General features: G+C 36.9%; 1 protein-coding gene across 1 annotated transcript in view; it reads right to left on the bottom strand.

The window, feature by feature from the left end:
* The window catches only part of Chm (CHM Rab escort protein), a 173,468-nt gene that overhangs the window by 26,328 nt on the left and 124,603 nt on the right, over nt 1–22,537 (bottom strand). The window contains exons 10-12 of the mRNA XM_075957406.1: nt 15,115–15,219; nt 14,662–14,725; nt 7,048–7,144 (exon numbers count right to left, since the gene is read on the bottom strand). Coding sequence (XP_075813521.1) covers nt 7,048–7,144; nt 14,662–14,725; nt 15,115–15,219 — 266 coding nt within the window. The remainder of the gene's footprint in view (nt 1–7,047; nt 7,145–14,661; nt 14,726–15,114; nt 15,220–22,537) is intronic.

Raw genomic sequence — 22,537 nt, 5'->3', positions numbered from 1 at the left:
GGGAGTGTACCTGTTTTATTTTCCTAATATTTTAAACAAAAAACTTACTACCCAATCCGTCACTAAGGACTTATTTATGCTAATATTACAGGTATTATAGGCAAGCTTACTTATTTTGGTTTCTGACCATCTGTAGATTAAGTCTGGTTAATAAGGTATCTTGGGAGATAAATCAGTGATACAGAACAAGTTTGGTGAACAGTTATTTCTGACTGTGTTGAGAGAATTTTGACTTCTAAATGTTAGGTTTTGGTTTTGTTTTCTTTTTCTTTCAGTACCTTGTGCTGCCAGAGAGCACATTCTGCCAGGTGCAGGAGAGCAGCCTGACAAGGAGAACAAAGGAAGACATATAAAATGTAGACACAAGAAGTGACAAAAGCATGACACAGGGTCATTTAGCATAGGAGCAAATAGGCCTCAACACCTCAGTAGCCTTCAAGGGCACTGCTGAATTACAATGGATAATAATAATGAATGATTCTGATATCTGTAAATTATAACAGCATAGCAAGTAAATGTGAGATATATGTTAAAAAGGTAACTGAAGATTGGTAAAAAAGTTTTGGCTCTACCCGAGGAGATCACTGCATAGTAGGGTGTGTTGAATAAATAATGAAGGATTGGAAGAGTGTGTATCCACAAATGACATTTCTAAGCAGTAGTCAACCTTATCCTATGGGAGTTGCTTCTAAGGTACTGAAAATTAATTTAAGAAGATATTGAAAACACTTTTATTTTGAAGGACCCGATCTCTAGTTTCCTTAGGCGACAAGTCTCTATAGGCTTGTTCTATAAAAGTTAAATTTTATGTATTATATGGAATAGTGTAATAACACAATAAAACATGTGTATAATGTGCAATGATCATAAGAAGATAGTTGGCATTTCCATCTCCTTCAGCATGGCTTTGCATATGAGCATCTTAAGAAGTACTGGTCTCCATCTTCATTGCAAGTACATAATAATATTAATTAATTAATTATTTAATTAATACATAATAATATTATACACTTAAGGGATACAATGCTATTGCAATACATGTAAAACAAGAATAAATTGTGGTCAGTAACATATGTGTCTGTGTATATATATATGTGTATATATATATATATATATACACATATATATACATATATTCTCTCCCCAATTACACATACACACACACTTTTAAAAATCAATACTATAAAAACTAGAAAACTCATCACCAAGGGTAGGAAGAGAGGAAAAAAAGACAATGGTCAAAGTGTGTGAGGTTTTGGTTGTACAAAAATGGTAAGTTTAGTGATCAGGTTACATTAGGGTCACCACAGTTAACTGCCTGAACAACAGATTTTTCAATATTCTTACCACAGGGGGAACATATCAGGGCAGTGATAGACATGACAATCATTTCAGCTGTACTATTTGACAATGTATATAGATCATAATGTCACATTTTATTAACATATATAATTATTAGTTGCCAAAATTTTAAAACAGTAAAGACTACCATGAAAGTACAAAAAGATACCTTTAGTAAATAATTCTCAGCTTCTTTCTGAAAAGTGTAAGTTTTTATCAAGCATATGCTACAAGAACAAGCTAACGTGAAACACTTTTAACATCTCAGTATCTTTCAACCCTTAATTCTTTGCCTCTCTTTATGATAAAATCATAATTATTTATAAAGTACATCTCAGAAAAAAAGTTAATTTGCTCTTGGGTAATATCTGAAATATTTAAAATGTATTTCTTTAACAACCTCACCTTAAATCACCAAAGTTCACATAATTTACTTTCTATAAATTTCATTTCGTTTCCTCTGAGGAATGGATACAGTCAGCCCCACTGGAATATATTTGGACTACATTTGATTTACTCAGGTATAACTGCATTAGTTACAGTGCTTGCCAACATTTGTCAAGTGATTCCTCCAATAGAAAGAATGATGAATTTCACTTAGGATTCCAGCATTTCAGCCTGATTTTTAGGACAAGTACATGTGCTCAGCTCCATATATTTGGCAAGGTGATTATATAATATATACAATGTGATCAGCTAGGATTTTTCTATTACTCTTAAGTAATTGTGCACAGGGAAAACAAGTCACTTCAAAATCCATTTATAGTTAAGTGCCTAAAAACACATAAATCTACAGATGGAGAATTATTCTTGAATGTTATTTTACTTGTTGATATCTATACAACACAAGCAACCTGAATTATCATTTGCAGTTCATCATAATTAGAACAAATACGAGAAATCCAGAGGAGAATCCAAAATGTGGGATCTTACCGTATCACATAGTAGTTTACCATTTCTCTCTGCTTGACGAGAGAAAGGATTAAATTGTTTCTGAATAAGACTGTGAGGAGATAATTATGCAGATTTTAAGAACATGTTTTATTGTGTCCACAATGTGCTTTATTCAAAGTTTCAGGAAAAAAATAAAGTCCTCAAAAGAGACAGAGCAGTAGTTTAAAAGCTAGTGTAACATTCTGAATAAAGTATTATGTTTATCATCAGGGAACATCAAATGAGAAAAATAAATGAAGTAGGAGCAGGTTTGGACACACAAAATAAAAACATGGCTTATTTGCCAGTTTTTTTTCCTGACTTGAAATAGAAAAAGACAAAATGAAAATGAAGGCAACAGGAATAGGACATGGAAGTCTTTTGTGATATTATCAGACAATTCTATTTTAGAAGACAGATGAAGAACAGAACAATTTGAAACTAAATATGACATCAATGACTCTTAAATTAGGGAGCAACAGGAAAATGTGCTATTAAAGACTTTCAATGTCTGAGTTAAAATGGCTCCTGAAAGTCTGTGAAGAGGCTCAAAGCATAAGGAAAGGCAGAAGCAAAATTCTAATTAAGTCACAAAGTAAGGAAATGACAAATATGGTATCTTTCTTAAATTTTGCTACGTATTATAATAAACTTTAAGTCTCACTATTAACTTATAAAATAACACATTCTGCATAATGAATGAAAAACAGATTGAAAAATGATCAAGAGCTTCCTTTTCTCTGTGATAAGGCAAAGTATCATTAATGAACTCAAGAGTACCTCTTTCAGGCTAGAAACAAGGGAAAACCAGCTAGTGTATTTGTACACACTGCTGCTATTATATTGATATGAAATGATTAAGTTACAGCAAAGACCAGAGAATTTTATCAAGGTAGAAACAAGTAAGAAAGGAAGGGCTTCTGAATCAAAAAGATCTTGGCCAGTTTGTTTAAAATGTTTTCATACATTATTGAAAATGTCTATGTGACTAGTTGCTTCTTCCCTACATGCAAATCCTGGAGGCTCCTGCCACTTGATTTCTTTCAAAATCATTTAAGATAATTAAGGAAGACTTAGAATTTCCCAAGGTCTACAAGGTTAGATCAACTGTTTAGCATATGCATTCCTAGCACTACACACTACACACACACACACACACACACACACACACATCTACAGATAAACTAAACACTTTAAATAAATAAAACTTTAGATAGCAGAAACTTCTAGTGAAGAGACAAGACATAACAGATTAAAAATCTAAACCAATGTCTACTCTATACCCCTTTGCACTTAGATTAATATGTCCCCTCTTGAGCCATTCATGTTTATGGCTTCTTTGGGTCTGTGGACTACATGGTTATCGTTTATGGCCAATACCTATCCACCTATGAGTGGATGTTTGTCTTTCTGGATCTGGGTTACCTCATTCAGGATGACCTTTTCTAGTTCCACCCATTTGCCTGCAAATTCCATCATGTTATTGTTTTTAATAGCTGAGTAATACTCCATTGTGTAAATGTATCACATTTTCTTTATCCATTCTTCAGTTGATGGACATCTAGTTTGTTTCTAGCTTCTGTTTATTATGAATAAAGCTGCTATGAACATAGCTGAGCATGTGTCCATGTGGTATGGTAGAACAATCTTTGGGTATATGCTCAGGAATAGTATAGCTGGGTCTTGAGGTAGACAGACTCATTTTTCTGAGAAGCCACCATACTGATTTCCAAAATGGCTTTACACGTTTGCACTCCCAACAGCAATTGTATTCCTCTTGCTCCATATCCTCTCCAGCATGAGCCGTAAATTTTGTTTTGGATCTTAGTCATTCCAACATATGTAAGATGGAATCTTAGAGTTGTTTTAATTTGCATTTCCCTGATAGCTAAGGATGTTGAAAATTTCTTTAGGTGTTTCTTGACCATTTATGATTCTTCCATTGAAAATTCTCTGTTTAGATCTGTACCTAATTTTTGAATTGAATTTTGTTGATGTCTAGTTTCTTCATGCTAGAAGGTACTGCGTAGAATACCAGAAGAGAAAAGTAATTACCCATCTACAAACCCTGTGCTCTACAAAAGAGAGCTGACTACAAAATGTACTAATGCTATAGTGGCACAAATGTTAGGAGAAAGAGCAACAACTTTTTGATTGGATTTGAGATCCACTTCATGAAATGGAAACCATACCAGACACTGTTAAAGAGACAAAGAATCTGAAACTAAACTGGTTATGGTGCTGGGGGAAAATCTATTACCATTATTCTCTGAAAGAAACATAACAATAAAATAACTCATAGTAGCATCCTGATATACCCATATATCGGCATATACTTCAACCCTTATCTGAGAATCTTCTTATTGAAGTAGATGGTTAGTAAGAGACCCACAACTAGAAAATGCACAGAAAGTGAGGGACTTTGGAATACTCAGTCCTAAATGGGAGGTCTTCATCAAATCCTTCTCTGTAAGGCTAAGGGATCTATGTAGAAGAGAAGACAGGGTAGACGTCAGAAGTGATGGATGACTCCTAGGAAACAGTGTCTTTCAGATATAATAGGAATGATGTACATATGAATTCACATAGACTTTGGGAGCACACAGAGACCTGCATATATTCAAGCTAGACAAAAATTCCAGCACTAAGAAGGGGAAATGGATTCTAAGTTCCACCCCTAACTAAGAAGCTATCTGCAATTAATACCTTATAGGAAAGGGGAATAAGTTTTCTCCAATAGAGTCTAACTGGGTTTAGCAACCTCACTTAAGGGCAGGCACTATGCCCAAGAGTAGCTGGTCAATAGAAAACGGACTTTTTCTTTTTATATTATTTGAGATTTTTTTTTATTATTAGTCATTGTTTTTTATTATTATTTTTTTTTATTTACCGTGGGTTTTTTTGTGTTGCTGTTAAAAGGAGAGAAAGAGGCCAGGCGATGGTGGCACACGCCTTTAATCCCAGCACTCGGGAGGCAGAGGCTGGCGGATCTCTGTGAGTTCGAGACCAGGCTGGTCTACAGAGCTAGTTCCAGGACAGGCTCCAAAGCCACAGAGAAACCCTGTCTCGAAAAACCAAAAACGAAAAGGAGAGAAAGAATATGAAGTTGGATGGGCAGGGATGTGGGATTTATTTGTAAGGAGCCAGGGAAGAAAAAAAACATATGATTTTTTAAAATTAAAATGTATAATGTTTCGTTACGCATAGACTCCATAATCCAATGTATTTGTAACGTATCAACAGCATTTGACATTTACTATATACAACAATACTTTGTTATTCACAGACATACTATTACATGCTTTATAAACATTCTGGAGCTCACAAACTGGGAGAGAATCTTTGCCAACTCTTTATCTGGCAGACAATTAATATCCAGAATATAAAGAACTCAAATCCCAGAGTTGGGCTTTGCACCTAGACAGTGTTTTCAAAAGAAGAAAAAAATGACTAAGAAATATCTCAGAAAATGTTCACTGTCCATAGCAATTAGAAAGATGCAAATCAAAACAGCTTTGAGATTTTTGTCTCACCATGGTATGAATAGCAAAGATCAAGAGAGCAACTGAAAACATATGAAGAAGGGATGCAGGAAAAAGAAACTCTTGTTCACTGCCGGTGGGATTGGAAAGCGGTGCAGCTGCTGTACAAATCAATATGTAGATGCCCCAAAAGGCTACAAATAAAATCACGTGATCCACCAATAACACTTCTTTACATATGTCTACAGGATGCTACATACTACGCTGGAGATACTTGCTTAACCAAGTTCATTGCTGTTTCTATTCTAGAAAATGCAAAAAAACCTAAATGTCCTTCAACTGAGAATAAAAGTGTGGTACATATACACTATGAAATACTATTCAAATGAAAAGAAAAATGAAAGCATGAACTTTGCATATAAATGGATGGAACTAGGAAAGATTATATTGAGTGAGGTAACACAGAAAGACAAATGTCACATTTTCCCTCTGTGTATTTCTTGAAATATAACAAAGGAAAAAAGAGTCAAATGTGATGATTATGTAAAATGTTTCTACATCTCAGTGATCTAGAAATAAATATCCCAGAGGGTTAACTGAATTATGTATTGTTTTAGTTTGGACGTGAAGTGTTTGCCAAAGTTCTGTGTATTGAACACTTGCTTCCTAGGAGGTGGTGCTGCTTTTCTATGTTTCTAGAAACTTGAACTTGCACCTACCTAAAGGAAGTGAAACAGAGAAGGGAAACCCACTTCAACCTAGGGCACTGGGTAAACATTAGCACCGAAAAAATATCACTATTAGGATTAATGGCAGGTTCTATTATTTCATGCTGTTATCACTCTTGATGTTCATTTTCTGCAAATAGGCAAAGAAATTGTCTGTGTTAAATTCAACAATGAACACTTAAAGGCTGAAGTTGTGCCTTAGTTCTAGATCACCTGAAATACATGAGGCTGTATGTTCATTTCCTAGTATGATAAAAGGGGGAGAGGCAAATTTTTAAAGAGATAGGTAAATCCATATTCATTGCTTCTATTCATTCTATTGTAAGAAGTACCAACTAGAACAATCTAGACAAGGTAATAAAAGGTGTCCACATTGGAAAAAAAGTGACTTCTTGCAGATGACAGAACTTTCTGTAAAGACCTTTACCAACATTAAATAATACATTGTACAATGTATAAATTACCAAAACAGTATATTATCTAATATGCATTTCAGTCTTACAGATCAGTAAAAAGTATTAACGGGAGAATTTAGAGAGAGAGAGAAATAGTCCTGTGCTTACATGTGCCTTTCATGCATGTCATCGTTGAAGAGCATAACTCAATGACCCGAACAGCAAAACTTCCTGGTTCTTCTGCTGGCACTGTCATAATGGAGACCTGAAGACCAGAACAAGTAACAGAAAAAACTGTTAGGTCTTTTTATTTTTCTATCTTTAGAGTGCTAACTTCACAATTCCCAAATATTCTTTGAGATTTGAAAACATTTTGCTTATAATGATTTCATTTAGGAATAAAATGTAAATCATGCAACACAGGTCTCACTATCCAATTTCCTCATTATTATTCATGTTTATATTGTTCTCATCAACTGAATATTTCAAATCTTAATACCAATTCCATTCATCGCACATCACATACTAGTCAAAGGAATGCAATTATATTACTGTTAAAATATAAGCACTCTCTTCCTAGAAATCAGATTATAATAATAAGTGGTCTAGTATTGATATGTTATATGGGTCATATTTTAAAAGCTTTACATGACTATCGGATCAACGTTTCTCTATAAAGCTGGTTTCAGTGTTATTCTTCAGCCAAATCTACAATCTGAAGAAAATATATCCTCTTAAAGGAAATGCTAGTGAAAGAGAAAGCTCCATTTTCCCTTTTCCCTGCATGTGCTGTGCTTGCATTCTGACAAGAAATGCAAAGAGGAAGCAACTAGAACACATTTTTTTTAAAAAATAGAAATTTGATGGAGGAAGGTCATTGGTTAATAAAGAAACTGCCTTGGCCCATTTAATAGGCCAGCCCTTAGTTGGGTGGAGTAAACAGAACAGAATGCTGGGAGGAAGAGAAAGTGAGGTAAGACGCCTTAGACAGACGCTATTTCCTCTCCTCTCTGGGCCAGACGTGATGAAGCTCCAACCCAGGATAGACATAGGCTAGAATCTTCCTGTTAAGCGTACCTCGTGGTGCTACACACATTAATAGAAATGGGCCAAGCAGTGTTTATATGAATACAGTTTATGTGTCGTTATTTTGGGGCATAAGCTAGCCAGGTGGCCACGAGCAGGGTGGCAGGAACATAGCCCGCAGCTCCTTCAACAGAATGGCGCCCAACATTTGGTTTGGCAGACATGGATAACTGAATCCACACAAAGCTCGAGAAAGCTTGGGAAATAATAAAGCATGTTTTATTGGTAGCAACAATTTCTTGGGTCTGCTCTGCTTGCTAGACGCAAGCAACCGCTCTCATCTAAGAGAGGCTTCCTGACTCAGTTTTAGCTGTAAAACCCTACAGCTCTTAAGAGGTCCTGCTACAAGACACTTAAATGGTGTTGATAAAAGCTGACTGCATGCTTGTTTGTTTTTAGCCATAGCAAGAAAAAAGTTGTGCCGTTTTAAAATGCCGGCTTTCTGGGCCGTCTTGCCAGGACAGACTCCAACTCTTTCAGGCAGTCCAAATGAGTGTGGTCTGTGAGCAGAGTGCTGCAGCTTGCTTGCTGGCAAGGACCTTGAAACGCCATAGAGTTGTGGCAATAAAAATGGCTACAGCCAGTACCTCTACCATGAGGCTGGAAAGCTAAGGAATGGGCTAAATCCAGCCGCCAAAGCCATGGCTTTAATCCTACCCATATTGCTCAGTAATTTAAAGGCTCATGTGGTCAGAAAAAGAGAGAGATATACAGTGAAGAGAGATTCAAAAACGAAGAAAATCTCTAAATGGTTTACAGTGTGTTAAGAATATATGCAGGCTAAAAGTTAAAGTTCTTAAAAGTAAAAAAGAAAAAAATAGAGAGCAGTTGGGTGTGGTGGTACACACCTTTAATCCCAACACTTGGGAGGCAGAGGGAGATTGACCTCTGTGACTTCAAGGTGTGGTAGCATACGCCTTTAATCCCAATGCCTGGGAGGCAGAGACAGAAGGATCTCTGAGAGTTCAAGGACAGCCTGGTCTACAGAGTTATTCCAGGACAAAGATATACAGAGAACCTATCTCAAAAAATAAAAGTAAAAGTAAACGAAATAGAGGTTAAAATAAAGCCACACAAAGATGGAAAATACACAGAGAATCTTGATACTGTATGCTATTATGCTCTCTGAATTGTTTGAATGCTGAGGAAGGAGCAACAGCTGCTAAAAGATATTTGTTTATAAATGCTGCTGAACTAATCCAAGATAGATATTTTGAAAATACCTTGACTTCAGAATTTGGATCTAAGGATATGATACTTTGGAAGAGTTTCTTCTTTTGTTTTCACAGAGAATGAGACCCTGTGGATTGCTTCTATCCCAGTATGGTATGATAGACCACGCCCTCCTGAATGGTTGCTGTGAACACCTTCAAAAAATTACTTCACTCAACTGCTAACTAAGATGAATCTAGCACACAGGTTATACCATGAAAGACCTAAATAACAGCACCCCCATTCAGCAGGAAGCAGTTTGGAGAGAAAAAACTGTGCCCATATTCCCAAATATCGTTTATAAATGTTCTTTTACATTTAAAGGGGGATATGGTAGAGATATGAATAATTTGCATTGGTATGGATTTGGCTTTATTGATATATATATTTAAGGTCAATCTTGTTATATGTATTTCTGATATTAAGGTATTGTGATTGTGTAGTTCATGTAAAAATGTAATGTATATAGGTTGTTAATAGATATTCATCTATAATAGTCAAGCTTGTAGCCATGTTAGTTAGATTTTTAGAGAAATATTTCAGTAAGATAGGCATTCTTCATATCTTTCAAAGACTACAGAATATGGCATTTAATGTTTTAATAACTTAGGGTTTTTCATGACAATGAGACATATCTGCTCCTGGCAGCACCAATCTACTTCAAGAAGAAGATGGGTATCAAAGAGGCACCTTATGGAGTTGGTTAGCCATTTGGGCAAGAAACTGCTCTTGCCTGAACTGTTGCATAAACTGGACATAAAGAACCCACAGAGAGAGGACTGCTGAACTTGCCTAAAGGTGAGATGATTTTTCGGGGTTCCTGATTCATGAAAGAGTCTGTGAGACATTCTGCAGGACACAGCAGATAGTGACTGAACTGCCTTTGAAATTTCCTGCTTCATGGAAATGTCTGCTGGAAACTATGGGCCTGTAGGCCGAAGATGGATGCCCCAACGGTACAGAGGAACTTTGGGTGACTGTCCAGGCAGCGAGGTGTCTCTGTGATTTCTAGAGTTTTTAAGTTGCTTACTTCTCATTTACTTAGGTAATATTATATCCTTCTGGAGTCTTTGATGGAGTTAAGAATAGTTATAGTTGTTTTCCTTTGTTATGATAAAAGATAAAGTAGATGTAAATATTGTAACTGTAATTCTTGCTTTATAACAGTTTTGTTATATGTAATTTTGCTATGTTAAAGTTAAAGCCTTCCTTTTTTTTTGTTTAAACAGAAAAAGGGGAAATGATGGAGGAATGTCATTGGTTAATAAAGAAACTGCCTTGGCCCATTTGATAGGCCAGCCCTTAGGTGGGTGGAGCAAACAGAACAGAATGCTGGGAGGAAGAGGAAGAGAATTAAGACGCCTCAGACAGATGCTTTTTCCTCTCCTCTCTGGGGCAGACGTGATGAAGCTCCGACCCAGATGGACATAGGCTAGAATCTTCCTGGTAAGCACACCTTGTGGTGCTACACACATTAATAGAAATGGGCCAAGCAGTGTTTATATGAATACAGTTTGTGTTTCATTATTTTGGGGCATAAGCTAGCCAGGCGGCCGGGAGCTGGGTAGCAGGAAGAGGGCCTGCCTGCAGCTCCTTCAACAGGAATTGGGCTTGATAGCAATGACTACCCTATTTGTCATCTATTTGGGGGCTTATGATGTTTCAAAAACAGTTCTCCATGTTCCTCTTAACTCCCTTTGCTGCTATTAAGGTTAGAAAATATATTTTAGCATCAAAGAGAGCAAGAAACCAAAATACTGAATACCGTGAAATAATGAAATGATGACTAAAAATATGACCATAATTGAAAATGTGACTCTACTAACGTGGAAAAATTTCTTTTGGTTCTTGCAATTCTCATAATTTATTACTGAGATACAATCAGTATTGTCCTACTGGCGCACCTCCATCACCTGAACTCTGAGACGTTGACTCTTTAAGTATTTCAGAGATTTTAAATTCCCTCTTTAACAAGAAGTTCCTAACTCTCTAACATCACCAGGGAATATGCGTGAACTGTCCACCTGTTTCTTTCCCTACCCTCTAATCTTCTTAGTTCTACTTGCAATTCAAAATGAAGATCTAAAGAGAGGTGGGAAGAGAGGCAGGGAAAGAACAAGGGAAGAAGAGGCTGAAGGAAAAATAAAGGACTGTAACTCTGTCTGCCATGTGAAGGAGGGATCTGAGAAGACAGGTGTGAAACAGGGTGACAAGTTAGAAGGCAGAGACTGCAAACAAAGGAAGGAACGGAGACAACTTTTATGAAGAACAGGACAAGACCCAAAGGTTGAGAAATGTCAGAGAGAAGAACATCTGTGTAGCTAGAGAAATGTCAGTTCTGTTCTCGGAGGCAGTGAGCCCTATAAGAAAACTAGAATGAGGGCAGAAGCTAGTGACTTCTGCTTTAAGTGCCTATCTCTTGATAGTCACAGTCGAACTTCGGCATGGGGACCTGGAACCCCATGCCTTCAAGAGGCGGCCTCCAGCATTTACATGGAGTTGAGACCATGGACTTGCGTACATGCCATGGTGGTTTGAGTATGCAGGGCGGATAATACAGTTGGATGAAGGGGAAAAGTTTGATATTTAAGAACAGAAGAAAAAGAAAAATGAGCTTCAAGGAGGCAGAGAACAAAAGTCAGGATTTGGAAGTCAAAGGTCAAGAGATAGAGAGGGAAAAACTTGTCAAAAGCTACCAGGAAAGGCCTAGTGTAAAATAATAAAAAAATGTCCTCTGACCCTAAATATCATGGTTTTTACTGCATTCAGTAACAGAAATTGTGGTAGACGTGTATGGACAGGAGCAAGGTTGCGGTTTAGAAATGACTAGGAGTTCAGGAACTGGAAGCAGCAAGTATAGTGTATAGAACACACTATTAAAAAGAAGGGAGAGGCTGGGTACTCAGGAGAGACAGAGACAGAGTCAAGAGACTGGGCTGTTTTATTTGTTTTTAATGTTAAACTTTCAGTTACTGTGTCTGTATGTGTGCATGCAAGATTGATTTTAGGTAATTATTCATGCATAGATCAAAGGCACCTGTGAGGGAGGTTGCCCATGAACAAGGAAGACATAGACCCCTTAATCACCTTTGAGATGGTGTACATATATTGTGAACGGTCGGGTAGAAATTCGAATTCTTTTGTGCAAAGCAGGTATTTTATTTTACCCAGAGAAACAAGAAGATGAACAGAGTGAGTTAGAAAGTGAAGACTGTTACTAGTCATTGGGGTGAATGAAGAAGCAATCAAAAGCAAGTGGAGGAATTTGTACATTAACAGCATCCAGCTGCATGAGGCTGATACCACAACTATGTGGTAAGGTCAATCTGCTTGGTTGTGTAACTTTCTCAAGTGGCCCTTGGTGAGGAGAACCTTAAGAGAGACATACATGGATCCCCCGTGGAAGGGGAAACAGACAATATATCCTGAGAAGATTGGGCGTGGGTGGGAGAAGTAAAGTGGAGGGCGAGGGGATCAGAGGAGTGGGGCAGAACATGAGGGAACAGGATGTTCACGAAAGAGGAAGGACAGAGGGGGAGAGAAAGGAAAGAGCTATCTTGATTGAGGGAGCCATTAACGGACTAGAGAGAAACTCGGCACTAGGGAAATTCCTAGGATTCCATAAGGATGACCTGAGCTAAGACAGGAAGTAACATTGGAGAGAATGCCTAAACTGGTTTTCCCCTGTTATCAGACTGATCACTACCTTAATTGTTATCATAGAACCTTCATCCAGCAACTGGTGAAAACAGATACAAAGATCCGCAGCGAAGCACTGGGCCGAGCTACCTGAGACCAGTCCAATAGAGGGAGAGGTGACAGTATGAGCAAAGGGGTCAAGACCATGATGGGGATATCCACAGAAATAGCTGACCTGAGTTAATGGGAGCTCACTGACTCAAGACTGATTGGGGGGAAACCTACACAGGACCAAACTACGCCCACTGAATGTGGGGGACAGTTGTGAGGCTTGGGCAGTTTGTGGCACCAATGGCAGTGGGACCAGGATTTATCCGTAGTACTTAAACTGGCATCTAGGAAAACATTCTCTTTGGAGGGATGCCTTGCTCAGCTTAGATATAGTGGAGAAGGGCCTTGTTCCTGCCTCAAAGTGATTTGTCAGACTTTGTTGACTCCCTGTGGGAAGCCTTATCCTTTCTGAGGAGTGGATGGGGGGTGGGGGGTGGGGTAGGATGGAAGGAGGGGAGGAAGTGGGAATGGGGACAGCTATGTAGAATGAGAAAAGATTGCATTAAAAAAAAAGAGAGAAATGGATACAATTAATAGCCAGAAGCAGGAAAGAGATTTTCCTTTGTGGTCCTGTGGAAAGCCCTGGAGGAAGAGGGCAGAAGAGAAATGATAAAAGTCTGAAGAAATAGAGGGCCAACTCTATGAACTGACAAAATGAGAAGAAATGATTAAAAGAGATAGAAAGACTGACTGGGGCATATTCATGATCATGTAAGTCTATAAACTTCAGATTTGACTGGACCATTGAATCTGCACAAGAAAATGCACACAGAACAAGGAATGCCATAAAGTGATTATCATACATCTTTCTTTCAGGTCTGACTTGTTTGTAAGTCTCATACTCGGGAGAAGACTTCGCTTTGTAATGTAAAGAACGGAACATCAACTCCCAAACTTACAAAAAAAAAATAGTTCTATTTTCACCTTCTGATTTTAACATGCCTCACATTTCTAAGGGCAACGCTTAGTCTGGTTTCTCTCTGACTTTTGGATGGACTTCAACTTATCAGTTACATTCTTTCTTGCCTGGGTATCTCAACTCCTCTGCTGACTCCATTCAAATAGCTAAAATCCTTAAGAACCCTTGAAAAGAAAGCCCTCCTCTTCCATATCCCTCTTCAGAGGCCAATTCCCATCTTCTACTTTCCAGTTCAGCTTCTTCAAAGAACCGCCTCTATCTGCTCTCTTCATGGTTCTGCCTCTCTGCCACTCTCCAATGTATTCACTAAGCTTACAGTTGGTTTAATGGGAAATCCAGACACATCAGCCAACAATGCCAGACCAATGTGATGAGTGAAACATGAATTGCTATATAATTTCCTTAAACTATACCATGCCAATCCTTGTTGCACTGAACTGTGCTTCCTATTTGTCTGTTTCTGTACCCCTAGGCTATGTGGTATTTGAAAGCAGCCATGCTATCACAGTTATCAATCTCTCCTAGGAGGCCACTACTCTCTGGCTGCTGAGGAAAAGGCACTTCTTTGGCAACTATTAAATGAAAGTTCAGTTTTAGAGATTTTAATATACAGTATAGGGGCTACTGTTACTAATACTATATTATAAACTGAAAACCTGGTAAGAATGGATTTTCACTATTCTTCCCATAAAAATTTTCTGTAAAGATAGACATGCTAATTAGTTTATTGTAGTAATAAGATCACCATGTACATATATTTCTCTTAAACAAACACATCTTTTATTCTAAAAAAGAAAAAAAGAGGACTGAATCACCTGTTGATCTGACTCCGTTTTTAGTACAGATCCATCTGTTATCAGGACTGCCCTGGATATCTGCCTGCAATGCACAAAAGAGGAAAGCTGTGATTCGCATTCTATGGGTAAGTTTCATTTTTTGTTATGTAACCAGCAGAAGGCATGCTTCAAAGATTTAAGTAAGAATAAAAGTGTCAAAACCCAGTCAAGTTCTGCTTTAATCTTTTCTTGGCTCACGAAAGAAGGATGTATGACCTACAGACAAACTGCAGCTGACGCAAAGGAGAAGCAACTTTGCTAGGCTCCCCTCAAAACAGAACCAAGTAAGGAAGAAGGGTAAGAAATCAAGTTATACCTTCGGTTCGCTATACCTCTGCATGCTACTTGAAAACAGAATAATGAGAAGAGTCAACATAACTACACACCCAGAAATGCTTCCTTCTTTCGTGTAGTGGGTGGAGGGCACCTTACCTGTACTGTACACGGGAACATGTGTTTTCAGAAAGGTAACTGTCTTCAATAACGAAATGTTTAGAAATTATTCTTTGACCAAATTGATCTATCATTGCTTTACATCTATAAAGAAGATAAGCATAGAAGAAAAGTTTATATTAATGATTAAGCAATTGACAAAATGAAATCATGAACTGATGATTTTGAATTTGAAACCTTGTGAACCTTTAAAAAATTGCCAACTACTCTGTATTTTCTGACAATGAACTAGAGATATATTCTGGCTGTTATTCTCACATCTTTAAACTATAAATGCACATAAACTGTTTCTTAAATATTTATTTTTATTGTCATTAGTCTGTAAGTGTGAGGCCAGCAAAGTATTATTGCAAAATTCCAAGCTTTCCTCACATTTAGAAACATAGAAGTCATTCCTTTGTTTAGAAAAAAAAAATCAGTTTTCTTTTTTTCCACCTTTAACAGTTCTAAGAGGGAAAGGAAAGCTGATTAAATATCTTGTATCATTCACAGCCTGCAAAGGCCACTGAAGGCTTTTTTATTTTTCTGTTAAGTGTTGCTTTCTCTTTTGTTCAAGAATAGCTATCTGGTCATGCGTTTGATAATGTTTTAAACAGAAAAAAAGGATAGAGCCTCTTTTAATATCTGTTTCCACTTTACTTCAAAGGATAATCATGGAAAGATTTCTTTCAAGTGCTGTTTCCAAATAAGGAAAACACTTATGCACGGACATTATCAGGTCTCTGTCATCTGATATGTGTTGGGACAATGAATCATATAGAACCCTCCATTGACCTTCTTTCAATGTGTCTAGATAAAAGGATGAAAATTAGAATCCATCTCCTTGCAGTGCCACAAGTTATAAATGTACTTTATAGGGCTCATTATCCAAACTAATGGACTAAGAGCGACATCCTTGAAACGGACTTACCAGCACTGACAAAGCCACTATGCAATATTTCAGGAACTATATGCAAATGACTATATGTTTGCTATATCTTTTTATTATGGAAATATCAATTTGCTTTTGTCACAGCTTCTTTTGGTACAAGAATTTTTTATTAGAAATACACTTATATGCTGGTCCTCACACTTATATCATATTTAAAACATTCTGCTATAAATTAAAGCATCCTCCATTGCTCTAAACAAGTCAAATAAAGGATCGCTTATAGGTATATATTAAAATAAAATGACCAGCATCCAAGACCAATGCAAAAAGGAAATAAGTTTGTATTCTGCTGATATTGTTGAATAAATGGCATACCACTGCTGTCAAATTAGGATATTATATATAGTGATGTTATGTAATACTTATAAATAATTAAGCATATTTTAACATAAATCTGTTGTATGAATATTGAAATGACTTCCAAATCTTGCCTATACTTCAATTCTCTTTCATTTCCTTAAACTAAGAGCTCACATTATGTATAAAGTATTTCATTAAATTAGTACAAAAGACTTACTTACACCAAATACTGGCCAAGGTAACTTTTAAAAAGTAGAAAGATAAGTTTGTTTTTTAAGCTCCTGCTTTGAAGCATTCATAAAAAATTTAAAGATCAAAGTACTTGAAGGAGTGGAGAAGAGACATCTGCTGAATTGTCATGATATAATGATTATAATTGTCCTACAACCACTGGCAAACATGCTTTACTTTTAACTAAGAAGCTACAGAAATTGAAGAAGGAATAATACAGGCAGGCAAATAAAAGGGAGTATAAAGTGCTATGTAAACTCAACTACGGAGTGTTTAAGAATGGGGCATAACTGTAATTATATTTAAAAGGACGATGGGGAACATGATGTCCATACTGAAATGGCTAGGATGAATTTTACTGACATCTGCAATTTACTGTGGAATGCAGAAAAGACGAATCAATAGATGGCCCAAGAGGTGACTAACTGAAGATGCGTGAATAAACAAGTATACTGCAATGTTCACTGCAGAAACTGAAAGCAAGACAGAAGAGGTGGTCACTTCAAATTCAATGTTGTTAAAGGGTTTGAAACCCTTTACCATAAAATGTTGGATCGAAACTGAGAAAAAAAGTGCTTTCCATATAAATCTGCAACCTCAGTGCCTTTTTAAAGGACACCTATTATCAAACAACTGAGCAAACAAACAAACAAACAAATGAGCAATCCCAAAAATAAACCTAGCCCTCAAGATTACAAAGTCTTTCCTCTTTTGTGGCCTCCTAAGACTAATAAGGGATCCTTTGGTGACTGGCAGACACTGTTTTCAGGTGTTCCAGTGTTAGAAAGAATTAATGCAGATAACCCAGAGAAGAAATAATGTGATATGGAAACAAGGAAGCTCAACTCTGCAGAAGGGTAAGATGCTAATTAATGTGCCTGTTTATGCAGAAGCTTCTGATGAAACAGTGATTTCCAAAGGAGGAGGAGGAGCAGGAGAAGGAAACAAATCAGAATCACACCTGGGGGACTTTTTCAAATAATAAGTACCCCTGGAGATTCTGATAAGCTTCCAAGTCCCAAGAAAGAATCAAAGCGAAGCCTCGGCTACTGCTGCATCTTTATGTTGCACGTAAGTGAGAACTGTCAAGCGCTACAGATAGAGAGAAATTACCCACATCCGTACAGAGTGAGGAGACTAGTAAATATGCCCAGTCTTAGTCTGGTAGATGGTAACAACATGACTCACCTGTTAGTCTCATTCTTACTCTCAAGTATTGAGGCAATAGCCCTAAGCAAAGCTGTGCAAACCAAGACGAGTTAAGCAAGTGCTAAGATTTGTTTTCCCTCAGATACTTGACTTATTGCCATATATGCAGCCTAATTGGGAGAACAATGAAGAGCAGATATTGATGTGGGACCTATTCTTAATCTTTGTATTATAAAGATTAATATAAAAATTAGATGACATTCGCTTAATGGAAAACAGCAAAATGAAACAGTGCTGCCAGACACATTAAAATACCCTCCTGCTTACTCCTCCCACATAAACCTAAGGAAGCCATTAAAGATTAACAGCATTTCGGACTTAGCAGAGGGCCTTGCTGAGCCTCATAAATAGTAAATTGAGAAGGAACATGATAGGAGTTCCTAGTTACAGGGACACAATGACCAAGCCGATCATAAGAATCACTGAAGCTAGACAGAACATTTCGTGGGCAAGGCTTTCTAAATCAACAAACCACAACTCTTATTCAGTTCTTGGTTCAATGATACAAGAGGAAAAGTAGCAAAATGACAATAAGGGAGAAAAAAACACAGCACGTTTAAAATGAAACATCTGGAACTCAATCAAGAAGAGAAAATAATAGTACGAATAGATATGCAACCCCTTTGATCTTCAGAATTAAAAGCCCAGGCAATAACACAGTATAGAAATCAGAAATTAAATAATGAAAAAGGAAAATATTAGTTAAGGAAATGATAAGATTCTTAATCATTGATGGAAACAAATCTTCCTATGGGACAGATCTTGTGAGTTCTCTTAAAGGCCAATTCCAATTTTACATCTTTCAGAGAACTGCTCCAAAATGTTTCACAATGATATTTCCAGGGTAAACATCTACTACAGTCATTTCAACTCATTAACAGGATTGGGTTTTCAGTTGGTGCTCTGACCTTTTCATGAGATGTGTATCGATCTTTCTAATTATGTACTAATTTCTTTTCTTGACAGAGGCTACTTATTCTCTTAAGAATATGTAATTGGCAAATAAAAACTAAATATATCTTAGGAATGCAATGTGACAATTTGACATATGCATACACTGTGTAATGAATAAAAGAATCAAATTAACACATCCAATTACCACCCACAATTGCCACTGGGGAGTAAAGATGCTTAAAATCTGTTCTTATCAAATTTCAAGTACACAATGAAGTTATTATTACCAACTTCCCTTTTACATCCAGCATGGCATGCTCCAAACTGGCTTTAACACAGATCCACATCTACTTTCCTTCCTTGTAATCTATCAAACAAGGCTATGACCTACACTTAGAACTTTCCCACCCAAATCTCTCTTCATATCTAATCTACTACTATATTATTTATCTTCCACCTTAAAATATTTCTTATAATTAGCCTCTCCTCTCCCACATCACGGACACTGCCTTGGGCTCCTGTAGCATTTAACAAGGCAGTGGACTGCTATGAAGCTGATACCTCACTTATTCAACATAAAAATATGGCTGTGCCAGTACTGTTCCAGAAGGTAATAGTGAAGATGCAGACACAGGCAATTTTAAAATAATAGTTCTGCTCAGCCATAAAAGGTAAGGAATGAAGCTACGAAGTGGTGGTACATGCCTTTAATCCCAGTACTGTGGAAGCAGAGGCAGGAAGATTTCTGTATGTTTGAGCCAGCCTGGTCTACAAAGTGAATTCCAGGACAGCCAGGAGTACACAGAAAAGTGCTGTCTGAAAACAAAACAAAACAACCCCGCCCCCAAAAAAAGGTGAAGAAAGGGCATTACAGAGTACTAAGAAAGGTATCTAACTCAGCTTTGAATGGATAGGCAGAGTATCAGGGAATGTAGTTTAGGGAAACTGATTTACAATGTTTATACAGGAACAGAGTTAAGCTAACAAGTACAAGAAGGTCTCAGGCAAGAAACTTACAATCACGTCAGTGTTACCTGTCAAGAAGGTGGGAAACAAAGAAGGAAAAAGAAATGAGCCTTAGGCATTGGTCAGATATCTCCTATAAGGCTTTATGTTTATCCAGAGATGACCAAAACTCATAGAGGCTCTTTACATTTCCTCTTCACAGAGCAGAGGGCAAGATCTGTACACCAAAAATGCTTAAGATACCTGGCTACATTAATTGTTTTATAACATCTTCCAGTGGACTATGTAGAAACAAAAATCCTGACTGCATTGTTCTCGTCTGTATTCCCAGTGCCCAGTACATCAAAAACAACTAATATTTTCATGAATGGAGGAATGGCTAGATGATGGAAGTATTCTGTGCTTATGAACATTAAAAGTAAGCAACTGTGATTCTGGAGACAAAGTATCTTTTCATTACATCCCTTCTTTCAAATCACTGCCAAAAGTTACTTACACTATTGAAAAGTATAGCTAATAAGCCACAGTTTTTTGGCAAAGGGTAGAATACAATAGGCCTTCTTTTTTAAGGGCATGACAAGGTTTCCAATTATGTATGTTACTAATGTATAATGAACTACTTGAATGTGTAATCAATGGTTTTATGAGGTTTATCTGCTCTGCCAATATTACAAGAACCCTACAAGATATGGTTTGTCGGCCACTCTATTTTTTTTTTTATAATAACACTGGGGCATAGAGGAGTTAAACATCCTGCTTAATTTCACACAGCTTGGAAATAGCAATGTCAGAACTCAAATACAGTTAATGTGACATTGAAGGTTGCACTGTTCCCTTAAGTCCTAATACACAGACACAGGGTCTATATTTTATTTCCTTTATTATCGCATCACAACAGAGCAACTAGCATGGGGGTTGGTAAAGGGCAAGCATCTAGAATATAATTGTTACTATTTTACAAAAGGGACACCCAACAATCAGAACTTCAGTAATAGTACAAATGATGGAATCTTATGTTCAGCCTAACAAACTATTATTAATATCCAAATCAGGGAAGTTAAACAGAAAAAATATTTCTAATATCCTAACAGCAATCTTAGTAAGCCGAACAGCTGAAGTATACATAGAAGATGAACACATAGACTATTTTATAGACCACTAGTCCAAAGTCATAACTACCATACTCAAATGTTTAATACGGTACCGCTAAGGAGCCAAACACAATTTATCTGAATTGTACCTAGTCAGCACAACTAGAAAGGAAAAGAAAGCTGTTCAAGAAAAGCATTCAGTGTTTCAAAAGAAAAACAAACAAACAAAACAGAGGTTAGAGTGCTGTAGGAAGTCTTACAGCTTGTGGTTACCACCTACTGGGGCGTGGCCTCTTAGACCATATATGTGGATGCAGAGCCTGCTTTTGCCCCTTTCTCCTTTTTGCTGGCTACTCTTTCAGATTGCTGGATTGTTGGATTTGATCTCTGTTCTCCGTTCAAGCAGAAGAATTCTGATTTGTGAGTTTACCCCTAAATAAATAACCATCTATTATTTCTCAGTTCTGAGCTAGCGTGGGATTTCTTTTAAAGCGTCCTTGCCACAGTAGAGTGTTAGAATTTGGGGGGGGGGGGAAGACTTAATAAGCAGAACTACTGGGTGACATAGTATGCAGAGTCTAGGCAATGCACAACACAGGCACAACAAATGAAGCAAAAATAAAAAAAAATCAAGCTCTAGGCAAAAATAGGAATGAAGTTGGTTACATATTTCATATATTATAATATGTGCCTCTCAAAGTTTATTTCCTACATTAATGTGTAAACATGATATCAGCCTCAATGCTGTGGTCATTTATATTCATGTTTCTGTCAACGCTTTTAAACAGAAGGTGAGAAACATAGCACACACACAAAGCTAAAGTCAGTCTAAGCCTCATTCATTAACTTATTAGATGGTTACTGAGGATAATGAGTGATAGACATGCCTTATTTATAAAGATATTATAGTGAGATCTTGCATTTCCTACAGAGAATCTATCAAGTAACTGTAAAAGGCGACCAGACTCGCGGACTAGCATAGAGGTCTGACTTAGTGTCTGAGATTTCAGGACTCTGAGCCCAGGCAAGTTGTAATTACACTAAGAGGGAGAAGCAATGTCAAGTGTGCCATCTAGTAAGAGAGGCAAACTAAAAGAATACAAATGCAAATAAGTTTCTAAGTCACCATAGAGTCCTTAAAAAGAAATGATGATTGAATATACTCAACTATAAGATTAGGATTTGAAACAAAATTATCCTGTACTTTTAGATCTTCACAATGTATCTCCTACTACTGACCTTTCTCTAAAATAGTACAGCTTAAATGAGAACAGTGGTTGGGAAAGATACATTAGCCTAAAACCAACTTGAACTTAAATTAGCTTTTTATAATTACATAAACCTGGTCATTGTTATTAGATGTATAAATTTCCAATTTTAAAATACTACATGCTTTTATTTTTATATGTTTCTTAAGAAAGAACTTTATAGATCACTTAAATGACTCATATGGTAAGGTAACAGGAATTACAGCACTTCAAGCCAAGATTAAAAATTATACTATTATTATGGGATAAACTGTTAAAGCTTGGAAGAAATAAACAGTTCAGTAAGAGAATTACAGGTCGTATCTTTAAAAAAGTTAAAAAAAAGAAAACAAAAGAGGATAGAACAGGGCAGTGATGGCATGTCTTTAATCTCAACACTTGGGAGGCAGAGACAGGCAGATCTCTTTGAGTTCAAGGCCAACCAGGTCTACAGAGCAAATTCAAGGACAGCCAGGGCTACACAAAGAAACCTCTTCTCAAAAAACTAAAACCAAGGAAGCAACCAACACCCA

Source organism: Microtus pennsylvanicus, chromosome X (genome assembly GCF_037038515.1).
Source record: "Microtus pennsylvanicus isolate mMicPen1 chromosome X, mMicPen1.hap1, whole genome shotgun sequence".
Classification (NCBI taxonomy): Eukaryota; Metazoa; Chordata; class Mammalia; order Rodentia; family Cricetidae; genus Microtus; species Microtus pennsylvanicus.
This window is presented reverse-complemented; position numbering and strand designations above follow the sequence as displayed.